This window comes from Elephas maximus, chromosome 9, assembly GCF_024166365.1.
Source record: "Elephas maximus indicus isolate mEleMax1 chromosome 9, mEleMax1 primary haplotype, whole genome shotgun sequence".
In the NCBI taxonomy this organism is placed as follows: domain Eukaryota; kingdom Metazoa; phylum Chordata; class Mammalia; order Proboscidea; family Elephantidae; genus Elephas; species Elephas maximus.
The window spans coordinates 74,026,037-74,053,289 of NC_064827.1; the positions used below are offsets into that span (position 1 = coordinate 74,026,037).

At 37.2% G+C, this 27,253-nt stretch overlaps 1 protein-coding gene across 8 annotated transcripts in view; it reads left to right on the top strand.

The window, feature by feature from the left end:
* Positions 1-27,253, top strand: part of RABGAP1 (RAB GTPase activating protein 1) — a 176,176-nt gene that overhangs the window by 5,195 nt on the left and 143,728 nt on the right. For 2 of the 8 annotated variants that reach the window (XM_049896827.1, XM_049896828.1), the window contains exons 2-3: positions 3,013-3,088; positions 12,753-12,952. In XM_049896827.1, coding sequence (XP_049752784.1) covers positions 12,803-12,952 — 150 coding nt within the window. In that variant the 5' untranslated portion in view covers positions 3,013-3,088; positions 12,753-12,802. Of the gene's footprint in view, positions 1-2,624; positions 3,089-4,268; positions 4,833-12,752; positions 12,953-27,253 lie in introns of those variants that run through there. The other 6 variants (XM_049896823.1, XM_049896826.1, XM_049896822.1 and 3 more) reach the window with 5 other exon arrangements.

Consider the following 27,253-nt stretch of genomic DNA (forward strand, 5'->3'; position numbering starts at 1 on the left):
TCGTTGTCGTTAATAAGGCATATGTTTGTGGAAAGTTATCCTATCGGTTATATGCATTTTGGCATTTTTGGCATAGCGTTTTCTTAGCTGTTTACTGATACAACTGCTTAATCAGGATTAAATGCTAATATAATGGGACTCTAAAAGTGAAAACACCCATTTCCTATCTTTTCTCCTGCATATTGAAGAAGGGTGTTATACACGTTATCTGCATGAGGGCAACATGGTTTTCCACAGTGTAGTTGAACTTTACAGCCTAGATTTTTTTATTGAGTATATTTCCAGCTAAAGTAAAGCCTACTTGAAGATCTCATCATTTCACATTATTTTAACAAATGACTTTTTCTTTAAGTAAAGATTTCAGAATGATTAGTTAAATTGGTGCTGCTTTTGAGTGTCTTTATAGAACTCGTGTGCTAAAGTTCTGCTGTAGGCTGCCCATAATGTTTATGATTTTTCAGTATGATCAGATTATCATTAGACCTCTAAAGTATGTGAAATAAATGCATATCAAACTCTTATTAAATTATCTTTCTTGGAGATTGAACTAAAATATTACTAAATTAGGGCTAATTTAATCAGAGTTCTTAAAGCACAGTCAGGGATGACATTTTGGTGCTTTATATGTAATTGGCTTGTTTTATTGGTGTACCATAGCCTGATCCTGAAGAAAGAAAATGTAAGGCAAAGGATTTAATGTATGGGTTTACCTGAAAAAACACCTTATCAGCGTAACAGCTATTTCTTTTTTTGCATAACCTGGTTTTGTTCCTCCGTACCAGTTTTGTGTTGATCCAAAATAATACAGGCATTGAAACTTTGAATGTAATCAATCCCTCTTTTGACCCTAACAGCCTTGTTTTTTCTTCATGTGCAGAGATTGTCTGAGAAATGTAGCAGCGTGTATGTCATGAACATGTTAGTTTATAGAATTTAGCATGGAAGTTTCCCTCCTCTTTTCAAATCAAGCATGATACTCAGAGGTAGTCATCAGTTACTATTTAAGTGGGAATTTTTTGAAGACTTTTTTTGTTATAAAAGAGCTCGATAAGATCTGTCTTTTCCAAGAAGTCCCTTTTTCTGTGGATTACTAAAGAGGAAAATAAAGCCATACCTAAACCTATTCTAAAGTTCTTGTTTGACGTTAAATAGTATGTATTACCTTCACTCTGAAACATGAGGAGCATATTGACATTAAAAAGTTTAATTGTATTACCTTGGCTCTAAAACGTGAGAAGCTTATCTTCTTAATTGCATGCCTGTGCTACTAAATTTTGGATTTGTAAGAATTTTTTCATTATCTCTCCAAGAGTCATTGCGTGGTTGTTATGTATCTCCAGTTAAGGTTGCATCAGCATTTGTGTTATAAACCAGTATTTGGGACCTGTAAATCCTTGTGGCAATGAATTTTTCTCCATACTAAAATCGAGCATTTCTTAAGGTACATTAACAGATTAATTTCTCTGGTAACTCTTAACATAATGTTATTAATTCTTAAAGGTTAACAATAATCTGACTTTTTAAAAACTTTCTCATTTTTTCTAATTTATACTTTCTGGTAATTATCATCAACAATGGATAGTTACAACCTGTTTTCCTGCTGACCCTCGCGTCAGAAAAAGAATTGATCTGCGGTATTTTTTTTGGGAACAAACATTTTTAAATATCATCAAGGGTAGTAAGAGACTGCATTCAAGGCTAAACTGGATTAATTGTTGGGCATTCATGTAATACTAATGGAAAGAAGTACAGGTTAATCATTTTAATATTTTTACCTGAGAGGTGGTAAACTTTCTTGTGCCCTTGAAGATGTGCTGATAAACTGATTCTGGCAGCGTGAGAGTAGGAACATGTCACGTAAATCTCTTTTGCTGTGCCACACATTTTCTATGAATAGACCTCTGCTATATTTGCAGAAGAGAAATGGTTATATCCTTATTGTAGTTACCTCTTGGATTCTTTGTGAATTTAGTAAAAATCTGATTTTTGTTTAACTTCAAAAGCTAATACTTATTTAAAAAATCATCCTTTAGCGGAAATAGTCCCATTTTTTTTTTTAATTTTTATTTATTTGATTATCTTTTGGTTGTGGGGAAAAAAAGATCTTTTCAGATGTATTTAAAAACAGTTGTGGAATTAAGTATTTGTGAGTTTTGTATCTTCTTCTTACACAGTGCCTATTTCAGTAGTGGGAATGAAGGTGCTCAATGAATACTGTTGACTGCCAACCACCTATGCCACATACTTATCAAATGTCCTTCTATCCCTAAGTAACCATGCACCAGGGCCTTCTCATCTCAGCAGGCCCAGAAAACATGTGTCTTCTTTCAAACACCGTGGTTTGCCCATACACATTCCTCTGAAAATTAAACAGAGGTTATAGAAAAGAGAAACAATATTTATTGCATTTCTTTTAGGCCTTGGTCATCTTTTCAATGATTTGCTTGCTTGATATTCACATAGATTAAGGAGAAGTGAATGATAACAAACATTTCGCATCGAAGTGTAGACAAGTTGATATTGTAAATGGAATAGATTTATTTTCTTACCTATAGATGGGAAGAAACTATATTATTTCCTAAGAAGAAGAAAAGTGTTTGGATGGTACATATTTTTACTCATATTTTTATATTTATAAAATGCTAGTGTAAGTTCTGTTAGGCTTTAGGAATCTGTTCTAGAAAGTATAAAGACCAAGATACTAGGAAGATCGGAAATATAATTTGATCTCGTGAGTGAGTAGTACATTAACATTAAGCTAACGTTTTCTGTGTTCCCAGGGGTAGATTTCTATTGTGGAAATGGCATCCAAATAACAATTTAAATAATTTAGTTTTAGAGAGAGTATGTTGAGATGGCATAAAGCCAACACACCTAGAGTTTTGGAAAAAGTTAAAGTGCTGCTTCCTGGAATATCCACAGGAACTTGGGAAAACCACTTACATGGTTTTATTTTTTCAGGTGTCAAAGTATTGCACTCAAATAATCAACATCTCTTGTACCTTTCATTAGTGGGGAGAGTATCACCTTTGGGATCAGAAAGACATGGATATCCCAAGTCTTATGCTTACTTAATGTTTGACTGAAGGTAAGCTATTTAATGACTCTGAAACTCAGTTTCTTCATATGTAAAAATGGAGCTAACCATGCCTACTTAGGGGTGGTGCCAACGGTTAAGCTTTGGACCTCAAAGCCACCCAGAGGCCCCTTAGGAGACTGGCCTGGCAGAACCTGCTTCTGAAATGTCGCAGCCTTGAAAACCCTTTGGAGCAGTTCCACTCCACACACATGGGATCCTCGTGAATCAGAATTGACTTGACAGCAACTAACAACAACAGTAATTGTATTGAAAAGCACCTGGCTTTTTTTTCCTTTTCCTGGATTTTCGTATTCACAAAAGAGTAGAAAAGGTTCAGTCCTCAATTTACATATGAGAAAACTTAAGCCACAAAATGGTCCAGGTCACATCAAAACGGGCTAGGAGTTCAAGTCTTAGTCTGGTAATTTTTTTTCTTCTTAATACTAGATGGTTAACTTTAAAAAGTCCTAATAAAACTTGAGTACCCACTCCACTGCCGTCGAGTCGATTCTGACTCATAGCGACCCTATATGACAGAGTAGAACTGCCCCGTAGAGTTTCCAAGGAGCGCCTGGCAGATTGGAACTGCTGACCTTTTGGTTAGCAGCCGTAGCGCGTAACCACTACGCCACTGACTTGAGTACTCATGAGAAACTGAGAAATAACTGAAAACTTTGACTCTCACTTCAGACGCTTTACTATATTGATTTTGTGAATTTTATCGTGTCGGTAGGTGCTGTTGAGTCAATATCAACTGATAGTGACCCCATGTGACTGAGTAGAACTGCCTCATAGGGTTTTTTTGGCTGTAGTCTTTACTGAAGCAGATTGCCAGGTCTTTATTCCTCGGAGCCACAGGGTGAGTTTGAACCATCAACCTTATGGTTGGTAGCCAAGTGCTTAACTGTTGCACCACCAGGACTCCTTAAATTTTATCCTAGAGAACCTACAGTGTTAAAGTCAGGTTTTAAAATCTTTTTTTTTTTTTTCCAAATTTTTTTTTATCCTAAATTAAGGTATCTTTCTTCGTTCATCTGAAGTTGAACTAAAAGAGCCACTTAGTAGTTTAAATAATTAAATTGTCACAGGCATTGTAGGTTAAAATTCGCCTAAAAGTGACTTTCAGATAAGCTTTTTCTTGCCTTTAAGTACAGTAGGCCCAAGATGATTAAGTTTTATTTTCTTTTAAGTTTTTTAGGCTAAGCTGAAATTAATCAGAAAGCTTAAATTAATGTGGTTCTTTTAGCTCACTGAAAAAATGCCAAAGAAATAGTCCCCAGATTCAGTTGACTTAAAGGCACATCTATTGTTTAGCAATTAGTGGTGGTGGAAAGGAATTTATTTTTATAAAGACAGGATGGCTTGCCATTGAGTTTTGTTAGATTTGTCTCATGCTTCCTAGGGCTAGGCTGTGAGAAATTCACACTAAAATGAATGCTGGGAAACAAAGTTCATAGCCAGGGGGGAAAAAGCCCTGAGACTAATACTCTTAAGATTTTCATAGCTTTTTTGTACCATGATTGTTTAATTTTAAAGGGCTACAATCCCACAAGAACTGACTTGCTACACCATCTTTGAGACTTACTTCTTTTGCCGTTTTCTGTCTTGTTCTTTTTCTAGACAGAGTAATCTTATCAGATCTGTGTTCTAGAAGGATACAGCAGGGAGCAGCATAGAGGATGGATTGGAATGGGGCAAGAATGGAGATAGGTACATCAAGGAAGAGGCATATGCAGTCCAGAAAAGGACAGAGGTACCTAGAAGACCTGAGTTTCCATCAAGTTCCACAGTTTTCTTTGTAAACTTAAGCAAGTTACTTAACTAAGCCTCAGTTTGAAACACGAAATAATACCCATCTGGCAAAGTTGGTGTGAAGATTAGTAACAATGCGTATACAACTTCTTAGTGCCACGTTGGGCATGTAATTGGCACACAGGAACTAATACATGTTATTGTTTCTCTAGACGAAGCAGGATGATTTAAACATCCCCCCAAGAGCCCAAAGCTTTACTCATTTTGTCATTGGTTGACCAACAAAAATGATGAGGGCTTGGGAGGAAATTGATAGATAAGAGTGTTTTGTTTTGGTCCAAAAGGAATCCAAATTGTGCTTTGTGACTCAGTATTATTTTACTGTTTTTGGCTGTGACAGTTGAGAACTTGAAGAATCAATCAGGCACACTCAAGGGTAGTCCTTTTGTATTAGTCATTTAGTACTGCTATAACAGAAATACCACAGTTGGATGCCTTTAACAAAGAGAAATTTATTCTCTCACAGTCTGGTAGGTTACAAGTCCAAATTCAGGGTGTCATTTCCAGGGGGAAGGCTTTCTCTCTTTGTTGTCTCTGGAGGAAGGCCTTTGTCCTCAATCTTCCCGTGGTTGAGGAGCTTCTCAGGTGCAGGGACCCCAGGTCCAAAGGATGTACTCTGCTCCTGCTGCAGCTTTCTTGGTGGTATGAGGTCCCCAACTCTCTGCATGCTTCCTTTTTCTTTTCTCTCTTGAGAGTGGTGCAGGCCACACCCTGGGAAAACTCCCTTGACCTTGGATCAGGGAGGTGACCTAAGTAAGGGTGGTGGTATAATCCCACCCTAATCCTCTCAACATGACAATCACAAAATGGAGGACAACCACACAGTACTGGGAATCATGGCCTAGCTAAGTTGATACATACTTTTTTGGGGGGACATAATTCAATCCGTGACACCTTTTCATCTACTTCATTCCAATCACCATATCCCCAATCACATGGATGTAATAAAGCATATCTGTCATCCACCTTCTTTGAATTACTCAGACTGTACTAGTTACACACTGATGAAAGACTGTTATTCAACTAACCAAATTTATTGTGCACTGCTAGTAAGCAAGGATATGAAGATACAGGTAATCCCCAACTTAAGACCTATTCAAGTTAAGATGAACTGCATATACAACCATCTGGTGTTTTTTTTTTTTTTGGTACATCTTATCTTCAGTAATATGTACTACATGAGATCTTAAAATATATCTAAGTCTATATGTAATGTTTCCAACCCCCACAGACAAAGATCAGATTTATAAAGATACTGATAGTAAAAGCAATAGTAATGAAAACAAACGAAAAACAAGGAGGTATCCAACTTAACGTCAGAGCTGACTCACAACAGAGTTGTTGGAACAGAAGCCCATTGTAAATTGGGGAGTACCTGTTATGTGAATAAGACATAAGATCCCTGTCTACAAGTAGTTTTATTTGTTCATAAGATCCCCATCTACAAGGCTCTTTGTATGTGCCTGTTATATTCCCAGCATTTAGCATGCTGGCTTATACTTAGTGTTTCTGGAGTGAATGTATCAATCAATATATTGAGATAGAAAAGAGGTATAGTGTTGTATTACTGTGTGGTAAGTGCTATAAATGCCAGAAAACCTTAGGAACCCTACAAGAAATAGTGAACATTGCAGAAGAGAAAGAGGAGGTTGAGTATTTGATTGCATCACCAGATGGCTGGTGTGGGCGCATGGCTAGTTGGGGAGATGGAGACACATTCCTAGCTTAGAGAGCAGCCTGTGGAAAGGCTTGAAAGTATAAAAATACATGTGACATATTTGATGACTTTTCTGATAGGATTTGATAGGAGATAAAACTAGAACAGTAGATTAGTTCCAGATTTTAAATAATTTTAAATGATATAGGGAGTTTGAATTTTATTGCCTTCAGTCAGGAACAATCAAAGGTTTTGGGAAAGGGGGGAGGGGTGGGATATATTGTCAGATCTGAGTTTTAGAAAATAATTATGGGAGGTAGATAATAGATTAGAGAGAGTCTAAAAGGAAGAATTGTTGTAGAAAGAGCAAAAAGTATTAAGTCAGTGACATGAGAGATGGGAGACATCAGAAGTATGTTTGGAGCTAAAATCCATTAGAGTTCCAAGGAAGAGTGAGAAAAAGGTTTTTGAGCTTTGTATCTTGGATCAGTGGTTGTTAACCAGAATAGAGGACCTAGGAGGAAGAATATACTTGTGCAACAACGGGGGGTTAAATGATTTGATTTTGTACATTTATAATTGGTTTTGAAATGGTTACACATGTAGCATAGCCTTTCAATGTATTCTTGTAACAACTTTTGCATACTCTATTATAGCCATCACTATACTATATTGTGGAAACCCTGGTGGCGTAGTGGTTAAGAGCTGTGGCTGCTAACCAAAAGGTTGGCAGTTCAGATCCACCAGCCGCTCCTTGGAAACTCTGTGCGGCAGTTCTACTCTGTCCTATAGAGTTGCTATGAGTCAGAATCAACTCTACGGCAACTGGGTTGGTTTTCTGGTTTTTATACTATATTGTAATTGCTTGTTTGTCTTTTTTCCTACCGTTCTAAGTCTGTCAAAGGTAAAGAGTACCTCATTCCTCACCGTAACCCTATATCTAGTGCCTGACACATATCAGACACTAAATCCTGAATAGAAAAGAAAGAAAACGTAAGACAAATACCCACAGTGAACTCAGAGGAAAGGCAGGGCTAGAACATGATGGTCTGTACATTTAAAAGTTAGGACTGTGTGAGCTAATGAGATAGCCCAAGAAAAGTGTGAGAAAACAAAAGAGGGACAGGATGGAATTTAAAGAATGGACAGAAGAAAAGGAACCTAAATGATGACTCAGAAAAGATAGCCAGAGGCAGAAAATGGAAGCAAAAAGATAAGTATCAAACTCTGGAAATCATCAGCATTTTCTTTTACCTCTGTGGATAGATGTAAAATGAGAACTGAAAAGAACTCCTTGGGTTTTGAAATTTTGTGTCATTTATAGTTTTTGAAAGAGGATGTTCAGTGAAGGTTGATGAGAGGTAGAGGGCCAGATATTTGAGAGGGAATGTTCAGTGAGAGTGGGGAGTCAGCCGCATTGAAGTAATTGAGGTGGAGGTAGTTAATACTACTCCTTAAAGAAGAAAAAGTCTCAAGCAAACCAAGGAAATAAAGATGAATCAGAGCCCTGGACTAGTGGCTAGGAACTAGCACATTTTTTATCTCAAGCACACCAAGTTCAATTACAACTTTTACACACACCTCTTTTCATCAAGCTAGGTAGTTCACACATTGGGGTCCTGGTGGCGCAATGGTTAAGCATTAGGCTGCTAACCAAAAGGCCAGCAGTTCAAATCTACCAACCATTCTTGGAAACCCTATGGGGGCAGTTCTTCCCTGTTCTACAGGTCACAATGAGTTGAAATCAACTTGACAACAACAGGTTTTTTTTTTTTTTTAAATCACACGTTAAGTCCATGCCACTGAAAGTTCACTGTTTATGTTACTACTCAGAACAGTGTAACTAGAAACAATACAAATATCCAATAGTGCTCTGTCCAAAAATCAAGTTTTTAAAAAGTAAACATTGATTATCCATTGCTGTTGAAGGACAGTCAAAAGAGCCTTTATGATAGCTAGTTCATTTTCCATTTCTCTATTAGCTCAGCCTGGAGTGTTTAACAGGAGATTGAGAATGAAACTGAATCTTCATTTGGCAAGATTGAGGTGCATTTTTTGCCATGGACTTTGCAGACATGCATAGTTGAGTATAAAATTGTCACGTATGGCACAGAGTAGTGAGTTTGAGCAGAAGTTTATAGGGAATATTGGCATCAAGAGAGTAATTTTCAAAGTTTCTGATCAGCAAGGACTTTCATAAATAATGAAAAATATAGCATATCTGAACTTTTAAGTATGATGCAGGATGCTGTACAGCTAAACAAAATTACCTATCATTTCAAGTGACTTGACTTTATTAAAAGAGGTATGGAGAAGGAAACATGCCTGAAGTTGCACCAGCTAACTTGGCCCTGTCGGTAATTGGGCACGTTACATGGGTCTAGACTCATCGCTCCTATAAAAGAAGGAAACAATCTGTGAGTGCCTGCCAACTACCAGGAACATTCATATGTATATTATTTAAAATGGGATAAAGAACCTTACTCTACCCTACAGAATTGTTAGGATGAGCAAATGAGCCCGGAATCTTTACAGAGGCAGACTGTCACATCTTTATTCCACAGAGCAGTTGGTGGATTCAAACAACTGACCTTTCAGTTAGCAGCTGAGTGCTTTAACTGCTGTGCCAGCAAAAAAAAAAACCCAAACCCGTTGCCTTCGAGTCAGTTTCGACTCATAGCGACCCTATACCATAGAGTAGAACTATCTGATAGAGTTTCCAAGGAGCTGCTGCTGGATTCGAACTGCTGACTTTTTGGTTAGTGGCAGAGTGCTTAACTACTGCGCCACCAGGGCTCCTTACAGATATGTACCAAAACCCATTGCTTTTGAGTTGATTCCAACTCATAGTGACCCTCTAAAAACCACCAAAAACCAAACCTTAGTAACTGTTAAACAATAGCTCTATAAAGTAGGTAGTATCCCATTTCAGTTATGAAAAGTGAGGTTCATTGTGACCAAGCTCAAACTACTAGTAAGTAGTAAAACCAGTGTTCTAACTCAGGTTTTTTCTAACACCTGATTGTATGCTTCACCATCACAAATATGACTACTGTTCCTGTTTGTCTGTAGAAGGCAGTCTTTTCAATAGGTGGCTCTCGTTCCTTTCCATCTTTATCATTTATCTTCTTTAATAAATATCTGAATATCTACCATGTGCTAGGTGTTGTTCCAGGTGGTAGGGATACAGTAGTTAGTGAAACAGATAAAAATCTTAGCCTTCATGGAGCTTAGGTTCCAACTTACAGGATACTTAGGAATGACTAAAATGTAAAGTATGTCAAATGGTGATAAGTGCTATGGAGAAAGGTAGAAAAGGAGATGGCAGTGCAGGTGTTTTAGAGAGGCAGTTTTTAGTGCATTATCTATGGAAATTAGAATTAGCGCCTGAAGGATGAAGAATTAGAGCAAGGGGCTTCTTTTGGTGACTGATGTAAATACAGCTTGAAAACAAAAGAAAATTAGCCCTGATGGTCTCCAGACAGACTGAATAGTCTAGAGTTTTGCCAGGCATGCTGTAAGTTCTGGGGCCCTTTTTCATTGTGAAAGCCAGAGAAGGGGTAGTCTTATCCAGAGCACTTGGCTGTTATGGACTCTTCTTTCTGTCTTTGGAGGCCAGAGAAGGGAATTCTTATTGTGAAGTTTTTCCTGTGCTACTTAGATAAACCTCATTCCCACTGAGTGATTCAGTTACTTTCAGTTGCCAAAACAAACTGTAAAGAATCTCATAAAACATTTTCCTGTCACTCCTCAAAGAAAAGGTGGAACTTTTGAGCCTGCCGAATCTTCTCAATTCCATAGTATCTGTAAATGCCACAGTATGTTAAGTCCAGAGTATTACATAAAGTTGTTAGTGTCTCCAAGATCATAGCTTTAGAGAACTTGCCCAGACTGTCCTCAACAAGATGGATTGACACAGTGGCAGCAGCAGTGGGCTCAAGCATACCAACAATTGTGAAGATGGCGCAGGACAGGGCAGTGTTCCATTCTGTTATACACAGGGTCACTGTGAGTCAGAACCAACTCAACAGCACCTAACAACAACAAGTGCTGTCCTACTCTTAATCACATTTTAAAAGATGGAAAAAAGGTAAATTGAGCTTGAAAATCCCATCTAAAATACAAGTTCTAAAAAAGATAAAAGACTTCCTTACCCAGTGCTGAGTGGGGGTGAGACCCAAATTTGTGGCATTATTAGAAAGGCATCATAATCTAATGGAAAGAGCTCAGCTTCTGTGGTCAGAGATAACTGGGTTGAATTTTTGGCTTTGCCTCTAGTTACATTACTGTGAACTAGTTAGATTACCTTGAACAAGTTACACTACCTCTCTAAGCCTCAGTTTCCTCATCTGTGAAACAGAGATGTGAAGATTAAAGGATATTCACCGTCTAGTTGTAATACGACATAATAAAAAAAACATAAAAAAGGCAAATATAAAATGCTTTGGGAAGAGAGATAAAGGAAGTAACGTATTTGGCTCTGGTGGGAGAATCCATGAGAAGGCTATTTAGGAGGGTTAGGTCATGAATGATGAGTTGGAGTTGATCTGGTACAGAAGCAAGGAAACCACTTTTAAGAAAAGCATACTATCAGGGCAAATACCTGGAGGTGTTAAAATATATATCCTCAGCAAAGACATTACCTCTAAAATATTTCTTAACTCTCCAAGTCTAAGTTAACTGCTCTCCCAACATATTTTATATTTTTTTCTCACCCTAAATCAGTACACTTAGTCTATACAATTTGCCTCTGTTCTCTGCTAAGCTGTAAATTCCTTTTGAGCAAGGGTCTAATTTCTCTTGTTCACTATATCCTGCCCTTTGGTACGCTAAACCCAAACTAGACACCCAGTATTTATTGAATGGATGAGTCAAAGCTACATTTTTCTTTCACTTTTTCAAAACTGCATCTCAAAGTGTTTTTGAATGCCACACTGTGTGTGTATACTTTGTCCAGTGAAATGTGAGGCTCTGATAGTCTTCAAACAGGAATAAGTTTAAAAAGTAGGAGAGTCCAGGATTATAGCTTTAGACATGTCATTAAGTAATTTTACTTCTCCTCTTGGAGTTGTCTTTTCCTTATCTGTTTTAACAGTATTATTTGAATATAACACTCAGAGATTATATCAGGACTTCTTAATTGGAGAGATTGAACAGACCCTCTTAATCATACTGCCTTGAGAGGTGCAAGATGAACACAGAGCTAGAGTTACTTTTGTTAAATTGGTTAAAGCTGTCTGAGTATAATGCTGTATTGTTCTGTGGTTGTTTGGGCAGCCAAATGGAAATATTGCCGCAAAGTATGCAGAATCAGGTTTTAAAATGGTAAATAAGTTTGAGTTTTATTCCAGGAGTCAATAAATAATTTAATGGCTTTTGTAAGGGACACATCTTTGTACTTTTTGTTGGGGATTTTTGGCATGAAATTCTTTTATTACTAATGTTCATATTGAGAAACCAGGGGATGGGGGATATTGAGTTATTAATGGACTTTGGATCTCTCGCTACTTAAGATATTTCCTAGCTCTAGAATTTATGCTTGCCCTGCCTTGAATTTGGAAACCCTGGCAGCGTAGTGGTTAAGTGCTATGGCTGCTAACCAAGAGGTCAGCAGTTCAGATCCACCAGGCGCTCCTTGGAAACTCTATCAGGCAGTTCTACTCTGTCCTATAGGGTCGCTATGAGTCGGAATCCACTCGATGGCAGTGGGTTTTTTGGCCTTGAATTTATCTCTGTTGAGTGTTAATGTGAAATTTCGCTTCTTAAAAGCACATTGTTAGTATTGAAATTTAAGAATCAACAATGTTAGGAAAACCTTTGTTACTGTCCTGAGTGCTTTCATTTTCATTTATGTGTACAGCTTTGCAAATTTAGGGATAGAAAACAGAAGAACTATTTTTGTAAGCCAAGCCTAGAGTTTCAGCATATGCCAAAGGAATCACTGTAGGTTTCCTAGGGTTATTCCAAAGGGAATATATTTTATTTATTTATTTTTTCAGAGTCTGAAATATCTTGGCCCTGAACAGTATGAAATTCCTTTATTGTCTGAAATAAAAAGCCTAAAGTGTGATAAAAGTCTTGGGGATGTATTTTGGATTTTTTTTTTTTTTTAAGTTTTTCCATATGTGTTTTGTAAGAATTAGAGGATAATTGAGTATCTGGCAGAAGTTCTATATGAGTATCTTTATGGTTTTTGTTTTTCAGACGTTTTTAAAATATTTAATCATTCATGAGTTGAGCCTCATTCTTGAGTCATGGATGACAAGGCTTCTGTTGGAAAAATCAGTGTCTCCTCAGACTCAGTATCTACTCTTAATAGTGAAGATTTTGTCTTGGTTTCCAGGCAAGGAGATGAGACACCATCTACAAATAATGGAAGTGATGATGAAAAAACAGGACTCAAGGTAAGATTCCGTAACTGTTTATTTTGTTTAGTCTTGCTAAGCCCATTCCTAAAGCTTGGCCTTAGCAGGGAAAGTATATGGGAGAAAAATGAAAACAAGGAAATAATACATTTTTTTTAATACTAGAGTGTTTTATTTATAGTTAATAATAGTGACAAGCTTATATTTGATTGAGGATTTTCACTTTGATTACCTCCTCCTGAATCTTCTAATACCTCTGTCAAAACTTGGTTACAGTTATAAACGTTTATCATTCTTTTAGCATTCTTTTCACTTTCCCATCAAATTAGAGATGCTTGTTTCTTTTGGACCAGGTGTATGTAATGTAACCTGCCATGTTGTGGCAGGTTAGTAATGCTATTTATAATAATAAGCTTTAGGATTATTAAAACAGAATTTTAAATACCTGGCCTTTGACCATTTCTGTTTGTTTTCTCAGCCAGATAGCTATTACTTCGTTATTTTCCCATACTGTTATTGTGTTGCTCTTTATGAATATTAAAAAAAAAACAGATTGTTGGTTACTTAAAAAGTAAATAATTCTTTTTAAAGGCAACCCCTACATTTTTTTTTTTTTGTATGTTAGATGAAGGTTTACAGAAAAAACCAGTTTTTCATTAAACAATACACATATTATTTTGTGACATAGGTTGCCAACCCTACAATGTGTCAGTACTCTGCTCTTTTTGACCTTGGGTTCCCCATTGCCAGCTCTTCTGTCCCCTCCTGCCTTCTTGTGCTTGCCTCTGGGCATGTGTGCCCATTTAGTCTCGTTTTGTTTTATGGGCCTGTCTGATCTATTGCTGAAGGGTGAACCTCAGGAATGACTTCGTTATTGAACTTATAAGGGTGTACAGACGGCTTACTCTCAAGGGTTTCTTTGGTCTTTGTCAGACCAGTAAGTCTGGTCTTACTTTTGTGTGTGTGTGTCTGTGTGTGTGTGAATTACAAGTTCGTACTACATTTTTCTCCAGCTCTGTCCAGGACCCTCTGTTGTGATTCCTGTCAGAGCAGTCAGTGGTGGTAGCCTGGCACCATCTAGTTGTGCTGGACTCAGTGTGGTGGAAGCTGTTGTAGCTGTGATCCATTAGCCCTTCAGACTAATCCTTCCCTTGTGTCTTTGGTTTTCTTCATATTCCCTTGCTCCAGATGAGGTGAGGCCAATGGAGCATCTCAGGTGGCTGCTCACAAGCTTTTAAGACCCCAGATACTACTCACCAAAGTAGAATGTAGAACATTTTCTTTATAAACTATGTTATGCCAGTTGAGCTATGTGTTCCCCAAGACCATGGTCCCCAAGGCCTCAGCCCAGTTATTTGGTCCCTCAGGGAGTTTGGATGTGTCTATGGAGCTTCCATGACCTTGCCTTGGACAAATTTTGACGGCTTCCCCAGTACTGTGTACTGTCTTAGGCTTCGCAAAAGTTACCACTTATCTGTTGTCTATTTAGTGTTTTTCCCTCCCACCCCTCCCCTCCCTAGTAACCATCAAAGATTGTTTCTTTTTGTGTGTAAACCTTTTCATGAGTTTTTATAGTAGTGATCTCATATATTTGTACTTCTGTGATTGACTTTTTTCACTCAGCATAATGTCCTCCAGATTCATCCATGTCATGAGATGTTTCCCAGATTCATCATTGTTCTTTATTGTTACATAGTATTCCATTTTATGTTTGTACCATAATTTATCCATTCACCTGTTGATGGGCACCTGGGTTGTTTCCATCTTTTTGCTATTGTGAACAATGCTGCAGTGAACATGGGTGTGCATATGTCTATTTGTGTGACAGCTCTCATTTCCCTAGGATATATTCCTAGGAGTGGGATTGGTGGATCATATGGTATTTCTATTTTTAACTTTTTAAGGAAATGCCATAACATTTTCCAAAATGGTTGTACCATGTTACATTCCCACCAGCAGTGCATAAGAGTTCCACTCTCCCTGAAGTCCCTCCAACATTTGTTATTTTCTATTTTTTGATTCATGCCAGTAATGTGGCGTGAGATGGTATCTCATTGTGGCTTTGAATTATATTTCTCTAATGGCTAGTGATTACGAGCATCTTACCATGTATTCCTTAGCTGCTTGAATGTCTTCTTTGGTGAAGTGTCTATTCATATCTTTGTGCATTTTTTAATTGCATTGTTTGTCTTTTTGTTGTAGAGGTGTTGAATTTTCTTGTAGATTTTAAAGATTAGACCTTTTGTCAGATTTGTCACAGCCAATTTTTTTTCCCAGTCTGTAGCTTCTGTTTTTACTCTTTTGGTGAAGTCTTTTGATGAGCATGTTTAATTTTTAGAAGATCCCAATTATCTGGTTTATCTTCTAGTGTTTGAGTATTGTTAGTTTTGGTTTGTATGCTGTTAATGCCATGTGTTAGGGCCTCTAGCATTGACCCTATTTTTTTCTTCTATGATCTTTATAGTTTTTGGCTTTATATTTAGGTCTTTGATCCATTTTGAATTAGTTTTTGTGTATGCTGTGAGGTATGGGTCCTGTTTCATTTTTTTTGCAGATGGACATCCGGTTTTGCCAGCACCATTTGTTAAAAAGACTGTCTTTTCCCGTTTGATAGACTTTGGGCCCTTATCGGAGATCAGGTGACCGTAGGTGAATGGATTTACATCCGGGTTCTCAATTCTGTTCCATTGGCCAGTGTGTCTGTTGTACCAGTACCGGGCTGTTTTGACTACTGTGGCTGTATAGTAGGTTCTGAGGTCAGTTAGTATGAGCCTCCTGCTTTATTCTCCTTTTTCAGTAGTGCTTTACTTACTGTGGCCTCTTTCCTTTCCATATAATGTTAAGGATTAATTTTTACGTCTCATGGAAGAATGCTGTTAGTATTTGGATTGAGATTGCATTGTATTTCTAGATTGCTTTGGGTAGAATTGTCATTTTCACAGGGTTGAGTCTACCTGTCCATGAGCATGGTATGTCTTCCATTTATGTAGGTCTTTTTTTTTTTTTTTTTTTGCAGTAGTGTTTTGCAGTTTTCTTTGTATGGGTCTTTTACATCCCTGGTTAGATTTATTCCTAAGTAATTTATATTTTAGGGGCTATTATAAATGTGTTGTTTTCCTAATATCCTTTTAGTAGTTCCCTTTACTGGTATGTAGGAATCTAACTGATTTTTATATGTTTATCTTGTATCCTGCTATGCTACTGAATCTTTCTATTAGTTCTAATAGTTTTCTCAAGGAGTCTTTTCCTTTTTTATGTATAGTATATTATTTGCAAATAGGAACAGTTTTATTTCTTGCTTACCAATTTGAATGCCCTTTATTTCTTTTTCTTGCCTTGTTGCTCTAGCTAGGACTTCCAGCACAGTGTCAAATAGAAGTGGTGATAAAGGGCATCATTGTCTTGCTCCTGTTCTTAGGGGGAATGTTTTCAGTCTCTCTGTTAAGAATGATGTTGGCTGTGGGTTTTGTATAGATGCCATTTATTCTGTTGAGAAATTTCCCTTCTATATCTATTTATTGAGAGTTTTTATCAGGAATGGGTAATGGACTTTGTTGAATGCCTTTTGTGTGTCAGTTGAGATAATCATGTGATTCTTTTATTTATGTTGTAGATTACGTTGATTGATTTTCTAATGTCGAGCTATCCTTGCGTACCTGTCATGAATCCCACTTGGTCATGGTGTATTATTTTTTTGATGTGATGCCGAGTTTTCCTTCGGCCAGAATTTTGTTGAGAATTTCTGCATCTATGTACATGAGAGCTATTTATTGGTCTGTAATTTTCCTTTTTTTGTGGTGTCTGTGCCTGGTTTTGGTATCGGTTATGCTGGCTTTATCGAATTAATTTGGAAGTATCCCTTCCATTTCTCTGTTCTAAAATAGTTTGAGCAGTACTGGTGTAAACTCTTCTCTGAATTTTTGGTAGAATTCTCCAGTGAAGCCCCCTGGGCCAGGGCTTTTTATTGTTGAAAGTTTTTTTTTTTTTTTAATTACCTTTTAAATTTCTTCTCTTGTTTTGGGTCTGTACAGATTTTCAACTTCAGTTTGTGTTATTTTGGGTAGGTGGTGTGTTTTTAGAAATTGTTGCATTTCCCCTATGTTTTCAAATTTGTAAGTATAGCTTTTCATAGTGCTCTGTTCTGATCTTTTTTATTTCAGTTGAGTCTCTTGTAATATCCCCCACTTCATTTCTTATTGGGGTTATTTGCATCCTCTCCTGTTTTTCTTCAGTGAATTCGGCCAGTGGTTTGTCAATTTCGTCAATCCTTTCAAAGAACCAACTTTTGGTTTTGTTGATTCTTTTTATTGTTTTTCTGTTCTGTATTTCATTTATTTCTGCTCTGATCTTTATTATTTCCTTTCTTTTGGTGGCTTTGGGCTTCTTTGGCTGTTCTCTATTTGTTATAGTTGTGTGGCTAGTGTTTTGATTTTGTCCCTTTTTTGATGTGTGCATCTATTGGTATAAATTGACTTCTGAGCACTGCGTTTGCTGTGTCACAAAGCTTTTGGTATGATTTCATTCTTTGAGTCTAGGAATTATTTGATTCCATCTTTGATTTCTTCTATTACCTAGTGATTTTTAAGCAGAGTGTTACTCAGTTTCCATGTACTTGATTTTTTTTATCTATTCTGGAGAATGTTCCATGTACATTGGAAGAGAGTGTGTACTTTGCAGCTTTTGGGTGGAGTGTTCTATATATGTCTGTGAGATCAAGTTGGTTGTTTGTGGCCTTTAGATATTCTGTATCTTTGTTGAGTTTCTAGATGTTCTGTCCTTTACCAAGAGTGGTGTGTTGAAGTCTCCTGCTGTTACGGTGGAACTATGAGTTTCTCTTTTCTGTGCTGTTAGAGTTTGTTTTATGTATTTTGGAGCCCTGTCATTGGGTGCGTAGATAATTTACTATGATTATGTCTTCATGACGGATTGTCCCTTTAATCGTTATATAATGCCTTTCTTTGTCTTTTATGATGGATTTTGTTTTAAAGTCTTTTTTTTCTGAGATTAGTATTATCAGTCCTGTTTTTTGGTAGGTGTTTGCTTGATGTATTTTTTCATCCTTTGATTTTTAATAAATTTATGGCTTTGTTTCTAAGATGTGTCTGTTGTAGACAGCATATTGATGGGTCCTGTTTTTATGTACATTCTGTCACTCTGTCTCTTTATTGGTGTATTTAAGCCATTTACATTCAGTGTGATTATTGATAGGTGTGAGTTTATCGTGCCATTTTATAGTGCTTTTTTTGTGGTGCTGATGTTGTCTTTGTTCCACTTACTCTTCTGTGGTGAATTCCTTTTGTGTTTTTTTTATTTCTTTTGTTTTTGTAGATTTTGTATTTACCAAGATTTTTTGTTCTTTATTTTGATGAGTAGGTTTGTTTACTTTCTTTGTTATTACTTTGAAATTTACCTGTCTTCCTATGTTTAAAGCAGTCTTATTACTTTTTTTTATTACTTGATAGCATCTTGATTTTGTCTCCATTTGAAAGTTCTGTACCTACACTGTTTATTCTCTTTTATTGTTCTGATATTGTTGTCAATTACAGATTGACCTCTCTGTTTCCCTGTCGTAAATTTTTCAGTTTTGTTTTATATTCCTTCATTTGTATCTTAGGGTCCCAGGATTGATGTTTCTGTTTTACTTAGTTTTCCGCTCTTTGTTGCAGAGGGACGGCATGGTGCTTCTGTCTATAGTGCCATGTTGGCTCTGCCTTAAAAGTAAATAACTAAAAATATTTCAGTTCTTGTTTATAACTGTTAATTGAGCAAGTGTTATTGAGTGCCTACTATGTGCCAAGTACTGTTCTAGGTCCTGGGGATACAGTGGTGAACAAAACAGATAAAGCTCCCTACCCTCCTGGAACTTATATTCTAATGGGGGAGACAGACACTAAAAAAATAAGAAAATAAATGATATGTCAGGTAAATTTAGATGTTGTGAAGAAAAATAAAGCAGGATAAGTGGATAAAGAGTGAAGGCAGGTACTATTTTAGAGAAGGTCTTTGTTATTGTTAGCTGCCGTCAAGTTGGTTCCAACTAATAGCAACCCTGTGTATAACAGAATGAAACACTGCCCAGTCCTGCACCATTCTCACAATTGTTGCTGCATTTTAGCCCATTGTTGCAGCCCCTGTGTCAGTTCGTCTTGTTGAGGGCCTTCCTTTTTCACTGACTCTGTGTTTTACCAAGCATGAAGTCCTTCTCCAGGGACTGGTCCCTCCTGATAACATGTCCAAAGTACCTGAGACAAAGTCTTGCCATCCTTGTTTCTAAGGAGCATTCTTCCAAGACAGATTTGTTCATTCTTCTGGCAGTCCATGGTATGTTCAGTGTTCTCTGCTAGCATCATACTTCAAAGGCATCATTTCTTCTTGGTCTTCCTTATTCATTGTCCAGCTTTCCACGCATATGAGGCAGTTCAAAATACCATGGCTTAGGTCAGGCGCAACAGCAGTGGGTTTTTGGGTTTTGGGTCAGGCGCACCTTAGTTCCCAAAGTGATGTCTTTGCTTTTTAACACTTTAAAGAGGTCTTCAGCAGCTGATGTACCCAATGTAACACATAGTTTGATTTTTTGATTGCTGCTTTAATGGGCTTTGATTGTAGATCCAAGTAAAATGAAATCCTTGACAACTTCAGTATTTTCTCCGTTTATCATGATGTTGCTTTTTGATCCAGTTGTGAGGATTTTTGTTTTCTGTATGTTGAAGTGTAATCCAATATAAAGAAGATCTTTAGATGATATTTGAACAGAGATTTGAATGAAGTGAGAAGAAAGCCATGGGGAAAGAGCTTTCTAGAGGAAACAGTGAATACAAAGATGGGGGCAGGAGTTTGGTAGAGAGGGTTCATTCTTATTAGACCAGAGACTAGAGCAGAGTGAACAAGGTAAAAAGTGATAAGGGATGAGATCTAAAGATGGGCAGGGCTGGATCATGTGGAATCTCGTAGGCTGCAGTAAGAATTTGGACTGTATTATAAAGTGTAAAGGAAATTTTTGGAGAGTTTTTAGTAGGGATATCATCTAATTTTAGGTTTTACAAGCTCACTCACTGAGAGAGATTTCCAGCATGATCTAGCATATGGTATCCTAGGTATAGATCTGAAAGAATTGAAAGCAGGAACACACAGAGATCGTTGTACACCAGTGTTTATTGCAGCACTACTCACAATAGCCAAAAGGTGGAAATAGCCTGAATATCCATCGACAGATGACTAGGGAAACAAAATGTGATACTTACATACAATGGAATATTACTCAGCCACAAAGAGAAACAAAGTCCTGGTATATGCTACAACATGGATGAACCTGGAAAATATTATGCTAAGTGAAATAAGTTAGTCTCAAAAGGACAAAGATTATATGATCCCACTTACGTGAAATATCTAGAATAGGCAAATGTGTAGAGACCAAAGTTTATTAGTGGTTACCAGGGGTGAGCGGGAGGGAGGGAGAAAGGAGGACTCAGTGCATAGAGTACACTAGGCTTCTGTTAAGGATGTTGAGAAAATTTGGGAACAGATAAGGATGATGGTTGAATGACCTGATGAATGTAATTAATGTCACTGAACTGTGCTTGTGAAGATTATTAAAATGGGACATGTTTTATTGCGTATATATTTATCACAATAAAAAATAAAACTGGCAGGTACAGAAATCATTTCATCTCACTTAGTAATGCCTAAATTAATCTTCTAGCTCAATTTCTGATACTACTTGTTTAAGAATCAGTTAATCACCTCCAGTGTAATGCAAATCTTTTTTTATTCAACAAGCAAAGTTACTGAACACGGAGAATGTATGATTTTCCTGCCATTCATTTAAGTTAAAGGGGTCATGTTGGTGGTGGTGGGTGAGACAGATAAGTGAGTAGGTCGTCATGATACAGTTCGTCAAGTGCTAGAATCCAGGTATGAACAGAATTGTATGAGAACATAGTTATTGCCTGATGAAGAAAAGAAAGGCTTGATAGAGGAGTGGCCATTGAGCAAAGCCTTGAAGAATAACTAAGAATTTCCCAAACAAAGAATTTAGTCTGTGGCATGTAGAAAGTTCAAAAGGCATGAAATGACATAGAGCTAGGAGCACTGCGTACAGTATAACTGATGTGCTTTCATTTATTTTTCTCCCAAGATGCAACTAGCTTTTTTATTGTTTTCTCTAATTATAAAAATAATGTGTGTTGTTATAAAATCAGACTTTAAGAAAAGTAAAGCAAGGCCCAGCCATAATCTCAGCATTCATTGGAAATATTCGTTAAGTATTTTGGATCTTTTTTCAGCTGGCTTTTCAGAATGAATGCACTAGCTTCTGCCCCCTTCCACTCCCCTTTTTGAATATTGTTAGTAATTTCTAATAGTAACATTTTGAAATTTTGAGTCTTCAGTTATACAAGAAGATATAAAGAGCTTGCATATATAAGAACAGCTGTAATTTATAAAATGAGGCATCAAGAAATTTTAGTGAATTATCAAAGGTCATAGAACAAGTGAGCAGATTTGAGCTTAGAACTGTATGTTCCAGTATTCAAGTTGCATTTCTGGTTCTTCTTTTATGTTTTGGTTTCTAACAGAATTGAGGATTATATACTTGTTTCCTGATGGCTCATCTTTCACACTGAGTATAATGACTCAGTTTGAGCTATTTTCATTTATATAATCACTGCATATGAAACAACTAATGGGAACTGCAGATTATCAGGAATTTATTTGTCATTAATTTTCTGATCATCTAGGGATTTCTCAAGCACAAACTGTCAGTTCCTAAGCATGCTTTCTGGAAGACATAAGATCTCTCCTAGAAAACGGTTCCAAACCACCTAATGTGGCTTTGTATAATTGGCAAATTATGTGAGACCTAGTTCACATTCTTGCAGTGAAGGGAAATGGGCTATAAAGTTAGAAGTAGAAAATTAAAACCAAGAAATTACTCTGAATGTTGGTTTGGAACATTTTGTCCTTTGGTTCCATAAATGTAATTTTGCTCTCAAGGAAATAAACTTGCAGCCATTTCTACCGTATAAGTTATTACCTTTATATGATATGTTTAGAAACCAAAAAAACCAAACCAAACTCAGTGCTGGCAAGTTGATTCTGACTCGTAGTGACCCAATAGGACAGAGTAGAACTGCCCTGTAGAGTTTCCAAGGAGCACCTGGCAGATTTGAACAGCCAACCCTTTGGTTAGCAGCTGTAGCACTTAACCACTACGTCAGAAGGGTGTCCATATTTAGAAAGGACAGGTGTTACTCCAATAATGTTTCTTTTGCGTATGAATAGTAGGCATGTTCTTAGATTTCTCTGGAACTTGAAAAGTGGAAGAATTAACTTGTTTATTATTGTTTTTTCTTTCCAGCCTCAGCCCAGTAGTCTGGACAGTTTATTTAGAAAAAGCTGAGAGTCAGATGAGGGGTGGGGTAAGGAGCCTTGGTGGTGCAGTGGTTAAAGCACTCGCTGCTAACTGAAAGGTGGGCAGTTCAAACCCACCAGCTGCTCCACGGTCTGCTTCCATAAAGATTTACAGCCTTGGAAACCCTCTGAGGGCGTTCTGCTCTGTCCTGCAGGGTCACCAATGAGTTGGAATAGACTTGATGGCAGTGGGTTTTGTTTTGGGATGGGGGATTACTAATGCTTACTCGATGCTCACCAATTGGCAGGTACTATGTGATGAGAAATAAGATAATCCCTGTAAAAATTGCATGATATCATGCCCGAAATGTATAAAAAAAAAAAAAAAGTGCACAATAATCAGACTATTATTATCTCACTGAACCCTGATAACAACCCTGTGAGGTAGATATTAACATCTTTATTTTATAGATGATGCGGTTTGTCCACAGTCACAGAGTTAGTGTCAGATCCATGTCTCAAACCCAGGTCCTTCTTACTATGGAGCCCAAGTAACCCAGAACCAAACCAGTCCTGTCGAGTCGATTCTGACTCATAGTAGGGCTTCTAAATACAGCTGCATAGACCATCCACTGTGTAACCCAGGAGGTAACGTTCTAGTAAAGAGCTTATGATGTGAATGATGGCCCCTGTGATTGTGTCGCATGCCAGCTTTGAGCCCCAGTTTTTTTGTTTTAGTACCACACTGCTTTGTAAGCAGTCTCTGTTCTTAAAACATTTGTGTCTGTGTTTACAGTAGCTGCTAAATTCACTACTTCATGTTCATTGTTTTTGTCTTTCAGTTTCATTCTTTTCTTTATGTAGACTACATGGACAAACCCAAATCTAAATCTGACCTTTAGTTGTACTATCCATACATTTTTGTTTTACTTTTTTATATTCATATTTGTGCTGAATTAGGTTGGAAATCTTCCTTAGACTTCAAAATAAAGTTTACTGCTTGCATTTTGTAGCATGCTCTTTGGTTCTTCGCAGTGTTATTGTAAATGTTAAACACTAGTGACATTTGCTCAGAGTAATAGTAAATGAAGTTATTTGTTTTTTTTTTTTAGTAGATGAACAAAGCTGAAATAGTTTAGATTTCTTTTTCTGTAACTGAACCAAAATCTGTAGAAGAGTAGATTCATACTGCTTTGTCTTCTTTTCATATATAAAACCCAGTTCAGTAAACATGTATTACAGATGTATCTTGTACCAGTCAGTCACTGTCCAAAGCCTTGGAGATGTAAAGATAACTTAAGAAACCATCTCTACCATCTAATAATGCCCCGTCTCTCTCAAGGGGCCCATTAAAGAAATATTTTTCAAAATAAATAGCAATGGTAGAATAAACATGTATGCTAATACTATGGTAGTCCTGATGAGGGAGTGATTAAACCCTATCTAGAGTATGTGAAAATTTAGGCTTGCTCTTCAAGCATACAGAGGAGAAGCAGAGAACTTCTTTCCAGGAAAGGGAACAGTCTATGCAAAGTATGGAAGCTTGAAAGTTTAAGGTGTTGGGAACGTTGAGTAGTTTGATGTGACTGATAAGAGACTAGAAAGGTAGGTTGGACAGAGTTATGAAAAGACTCATTAATACTTAAGAATTTGGGCTTTATGCTGTGGGCATTGAGGAGCCATGGAAGGATTTAAAAATAAGGCAGTGCTTGATCAGAACTAAAATTTGCAGTTATAACTTGAATGGCCATATGAAGGATAGATCAAATGAGAGAGAGAAAGGAGGCAGAAAACCACTACCTTTGCAGTAGGCTTAAGTGAAATGAAAGAGCCTGTGTGTGGAGTAAGGGATTTAGTTTCACCCTAAAGAAGGCATCCTGTAGCCTTGGTTCAGAGAAATAACATTTAGAGTAAGTGGGGTGCTTTGGTCTGGGTCTTCCAGGCCACACCTGAGGATTTGTGCTTAGAAGTGGGGTCTGGCAGACCAGAAAAGACTCACCTAAAAGTCTGATATCAACTAACCTCAGGCAGCTTGATTAGCCCATCGGGCAGGACTGGTCAATAAAAACCCAAACACTAAGGCTGAGAGAGATTCCTGGTCGCAAAGGCTGGGTGATGTGCCCTCTCTGAGTCATGGCAGCTCTGCATTGGGAATTTCCCAGGCCTGCCTGTGCATCTCTTCCTTTTGAAGATCCTAATTTATGTATCCTTTTATTATAATAAAGCCAGTAGTAGTAAGTATAATATTTTCTGTGAATTCTGTAAGTCGTTCCAGCTAATTAACACAGATAGTATCTCCTTAACTGGTAAAGCCTGAGCTAGCCCCAGTGGTTGGGGAAGGAGAGAGAGTGCTGCACAGTCAGCTCATGTCAGAAATAATGGAGAATTAGGAACGTGGGAATATGATTGATCTCCACCTTCTGGGAATTGGCTTTATGCTGATTCTCATCCACTAAGCTATCAGTGTGTTGTACTAAGGTATTAGTTATACAGAGAGTTAAAAGGATAAATGAATGAAAGTAGAGCAAGGATCATTAGGATTTGTGAGTAGTGTGATAATGAGAGGAGTTAAAGATGATTAGGATTCTTTGACCACCGAGTGAATAGTAGTACACTTCATGTAAGAATATAGAGGATCAGACAGTTAAGTTTTAGGCAGAGTAGTTCAGAGTATCCAGCTGAAGGTGCCAGTAGACAGTTGCACTTAGACTTGTGGTTCTTGAGTTCAAGAAAGAGGAAGAGAGTGTAGGTAAAGATTCGGGGTTGTTTGTATATTGTTGAGAATAGATACCGTGAGAGGGCTCAGGAGTCTATAAAATAAGGTTTATGCCAAAGAAAAAAAGCCTGTCCCTTTGAGGGACAGATAGAGTTGTATTCTTTTCAAGTCACATCTTTTGCAGAAAGCATATTTATTGTTTTAAGTCAAGTTTACTGTGATAAAGTTTACACACAGTATAATACACACCTTTTAGGTGTATGGTTGTGTGAGATTTGGCAGATGTAAACTCCCGCGTAACCACCACCACAGTCAAGATACAGAATATTGTTTCCACTCCAAAAAGCCCCCTTGTACCTCTTTTTCGTCAATCCTCCCACGCACACATTTCTCCACCCCTGGCAACCACTGTGCTGATTTCTGTTTCAAAAGTTTTGCCTTTTCTGGAATGCCATGTAAATGAAATCACACAGTAAAGTCTTTTATGTCTGGCTTTTTTATTTAAAATAATGTTTTTGAGGTTCAGCCAATGTTGCATGTATGAGTAGTTCATGCCTTTGTATTGCTGAGTAGCATTCCATAGTATATAGGCATACTGCAATTTGTTTATCCATTCATCAGTTGATGAACATTCGGGTTTTATTCAGTTTTTGGTGATTATGAATAATGCTGTTATAAGCATTCACAAACAGATCTTTATATAGAGAGATGTTTTTGTTTTTTCGAAAATACATAGGAGTGAATCAGATGGTAAGTGTATATTTAAACCAAACTGCTGAAGTGTCTATACCATTTTGATTCCCACCGGCAATGTATAACAGTTCCATTTGCCCCACATCTTCTTCAGCACTTGGCATTGTCAGTGTTGTTCTGTTTTGTTTTTAATTTTTGCCATTCATGTAGACCTGTAGAGGTATCTCATTGTAGTTCCAGTTTCCCTAATGACTAATGATGTCAGGTTTCTTTTCATATGCTTATATGTTATCTGTATATCCTTTGGTAAAGTGTCTGTGTAAATCTTTTGCCCATTTTTAAAAATTGGGTTGCTTATTGTTATAATAATTGAGTTGCAAGAAGTTCTCTCTATATTCTGGATACAAGCCCTTTATCAGATATATGATTTGCAAATACATTCTCCAGTTTTAATGGCTTGTGTTTTCATTTTCTTAATAGTGTCTTTTGAAGAGCAGAAGTTACAAATTTTGTTAAGACCCATTTTCTCAGTTTTTTATGATTTGTATTTTTGTGTCCCAAGAAATCTTTGTGTCCCAGGTCACAAAAATATTCTCCTACGTTTTCTTTTGTAGTTTTATAGTTTTATGATTTACCTAGGTCTGTGATCCATTTTGAGTTAATTTTTGTATACAGTGTGAAGTGTTGGTTGAGATTCATGTTCTTTGCATATGGATGTTCAATGATTTGTCCTAGCATCATTGTTGAATTGCTTTTCTCCATTGAAATACCTCGCCGACTTTGTCAAAAAGCAGTTGTATATGTGTGGATCTATTTCTGGACTCCATGCTCTTCTGTTGATGTATATGTCTAGTCTTTTGCTAATGCCCTGCTGTGTTGATTACTGTACCTGAAACTACATTTATTTTAGAGTTGATTTGTGGTATCTGTTAGGAATGCAGTTGGCAGCAAGGAACAAAAAGTTCTACTGATAGTAGGTTATTTTTCTCATATAACAGGAAGTCTGGAATAAGCAGTTGCTGGTTTGTTTAGGCTGTTCATCTATACTAAAAGACAAACAGTGATCCCTGGCCAAATCTACTCTACCACCTGTGATTGTAAATAAAGTTTGATTGAAACACAGCCACATTCTTTAATTTATGTATTGTTCCTGGCTGCTTTCATGCTGCAAAGACTTAAGTTGAATAGTTGTACAAAGCCTAAAATATTTATTTTCTGATCCTTTACAGAAAAAGTTTCCCAGTTGCTGACCTATACCAATAAAGACACAATTTCTTTTTATTATCCACTCCATCATTGGCTTACTGACTTTTGTTCTGATACCTGTCATTGCATGGTCATAAGACGTCCACCCTGGTTCTGTGCATCCTGTTCTTTTCCAAGGCAAAAAGGGAAGAAGGGGAAAAGAAATGCCAACAGCCATGTTTGTTTCTTTGATCAGGAAAAACAGCCATCATCCAGAAGCCTCCCCAGCAGACTTCTGTTTAGATCTCAATGGATAAAATTATGTTTTGTGGTAAACCTTAGCTATAAGGGAGGTTTCAAAGGCTAAATACTTTCCCAGCCTCTCTGGTGGAGGTAGG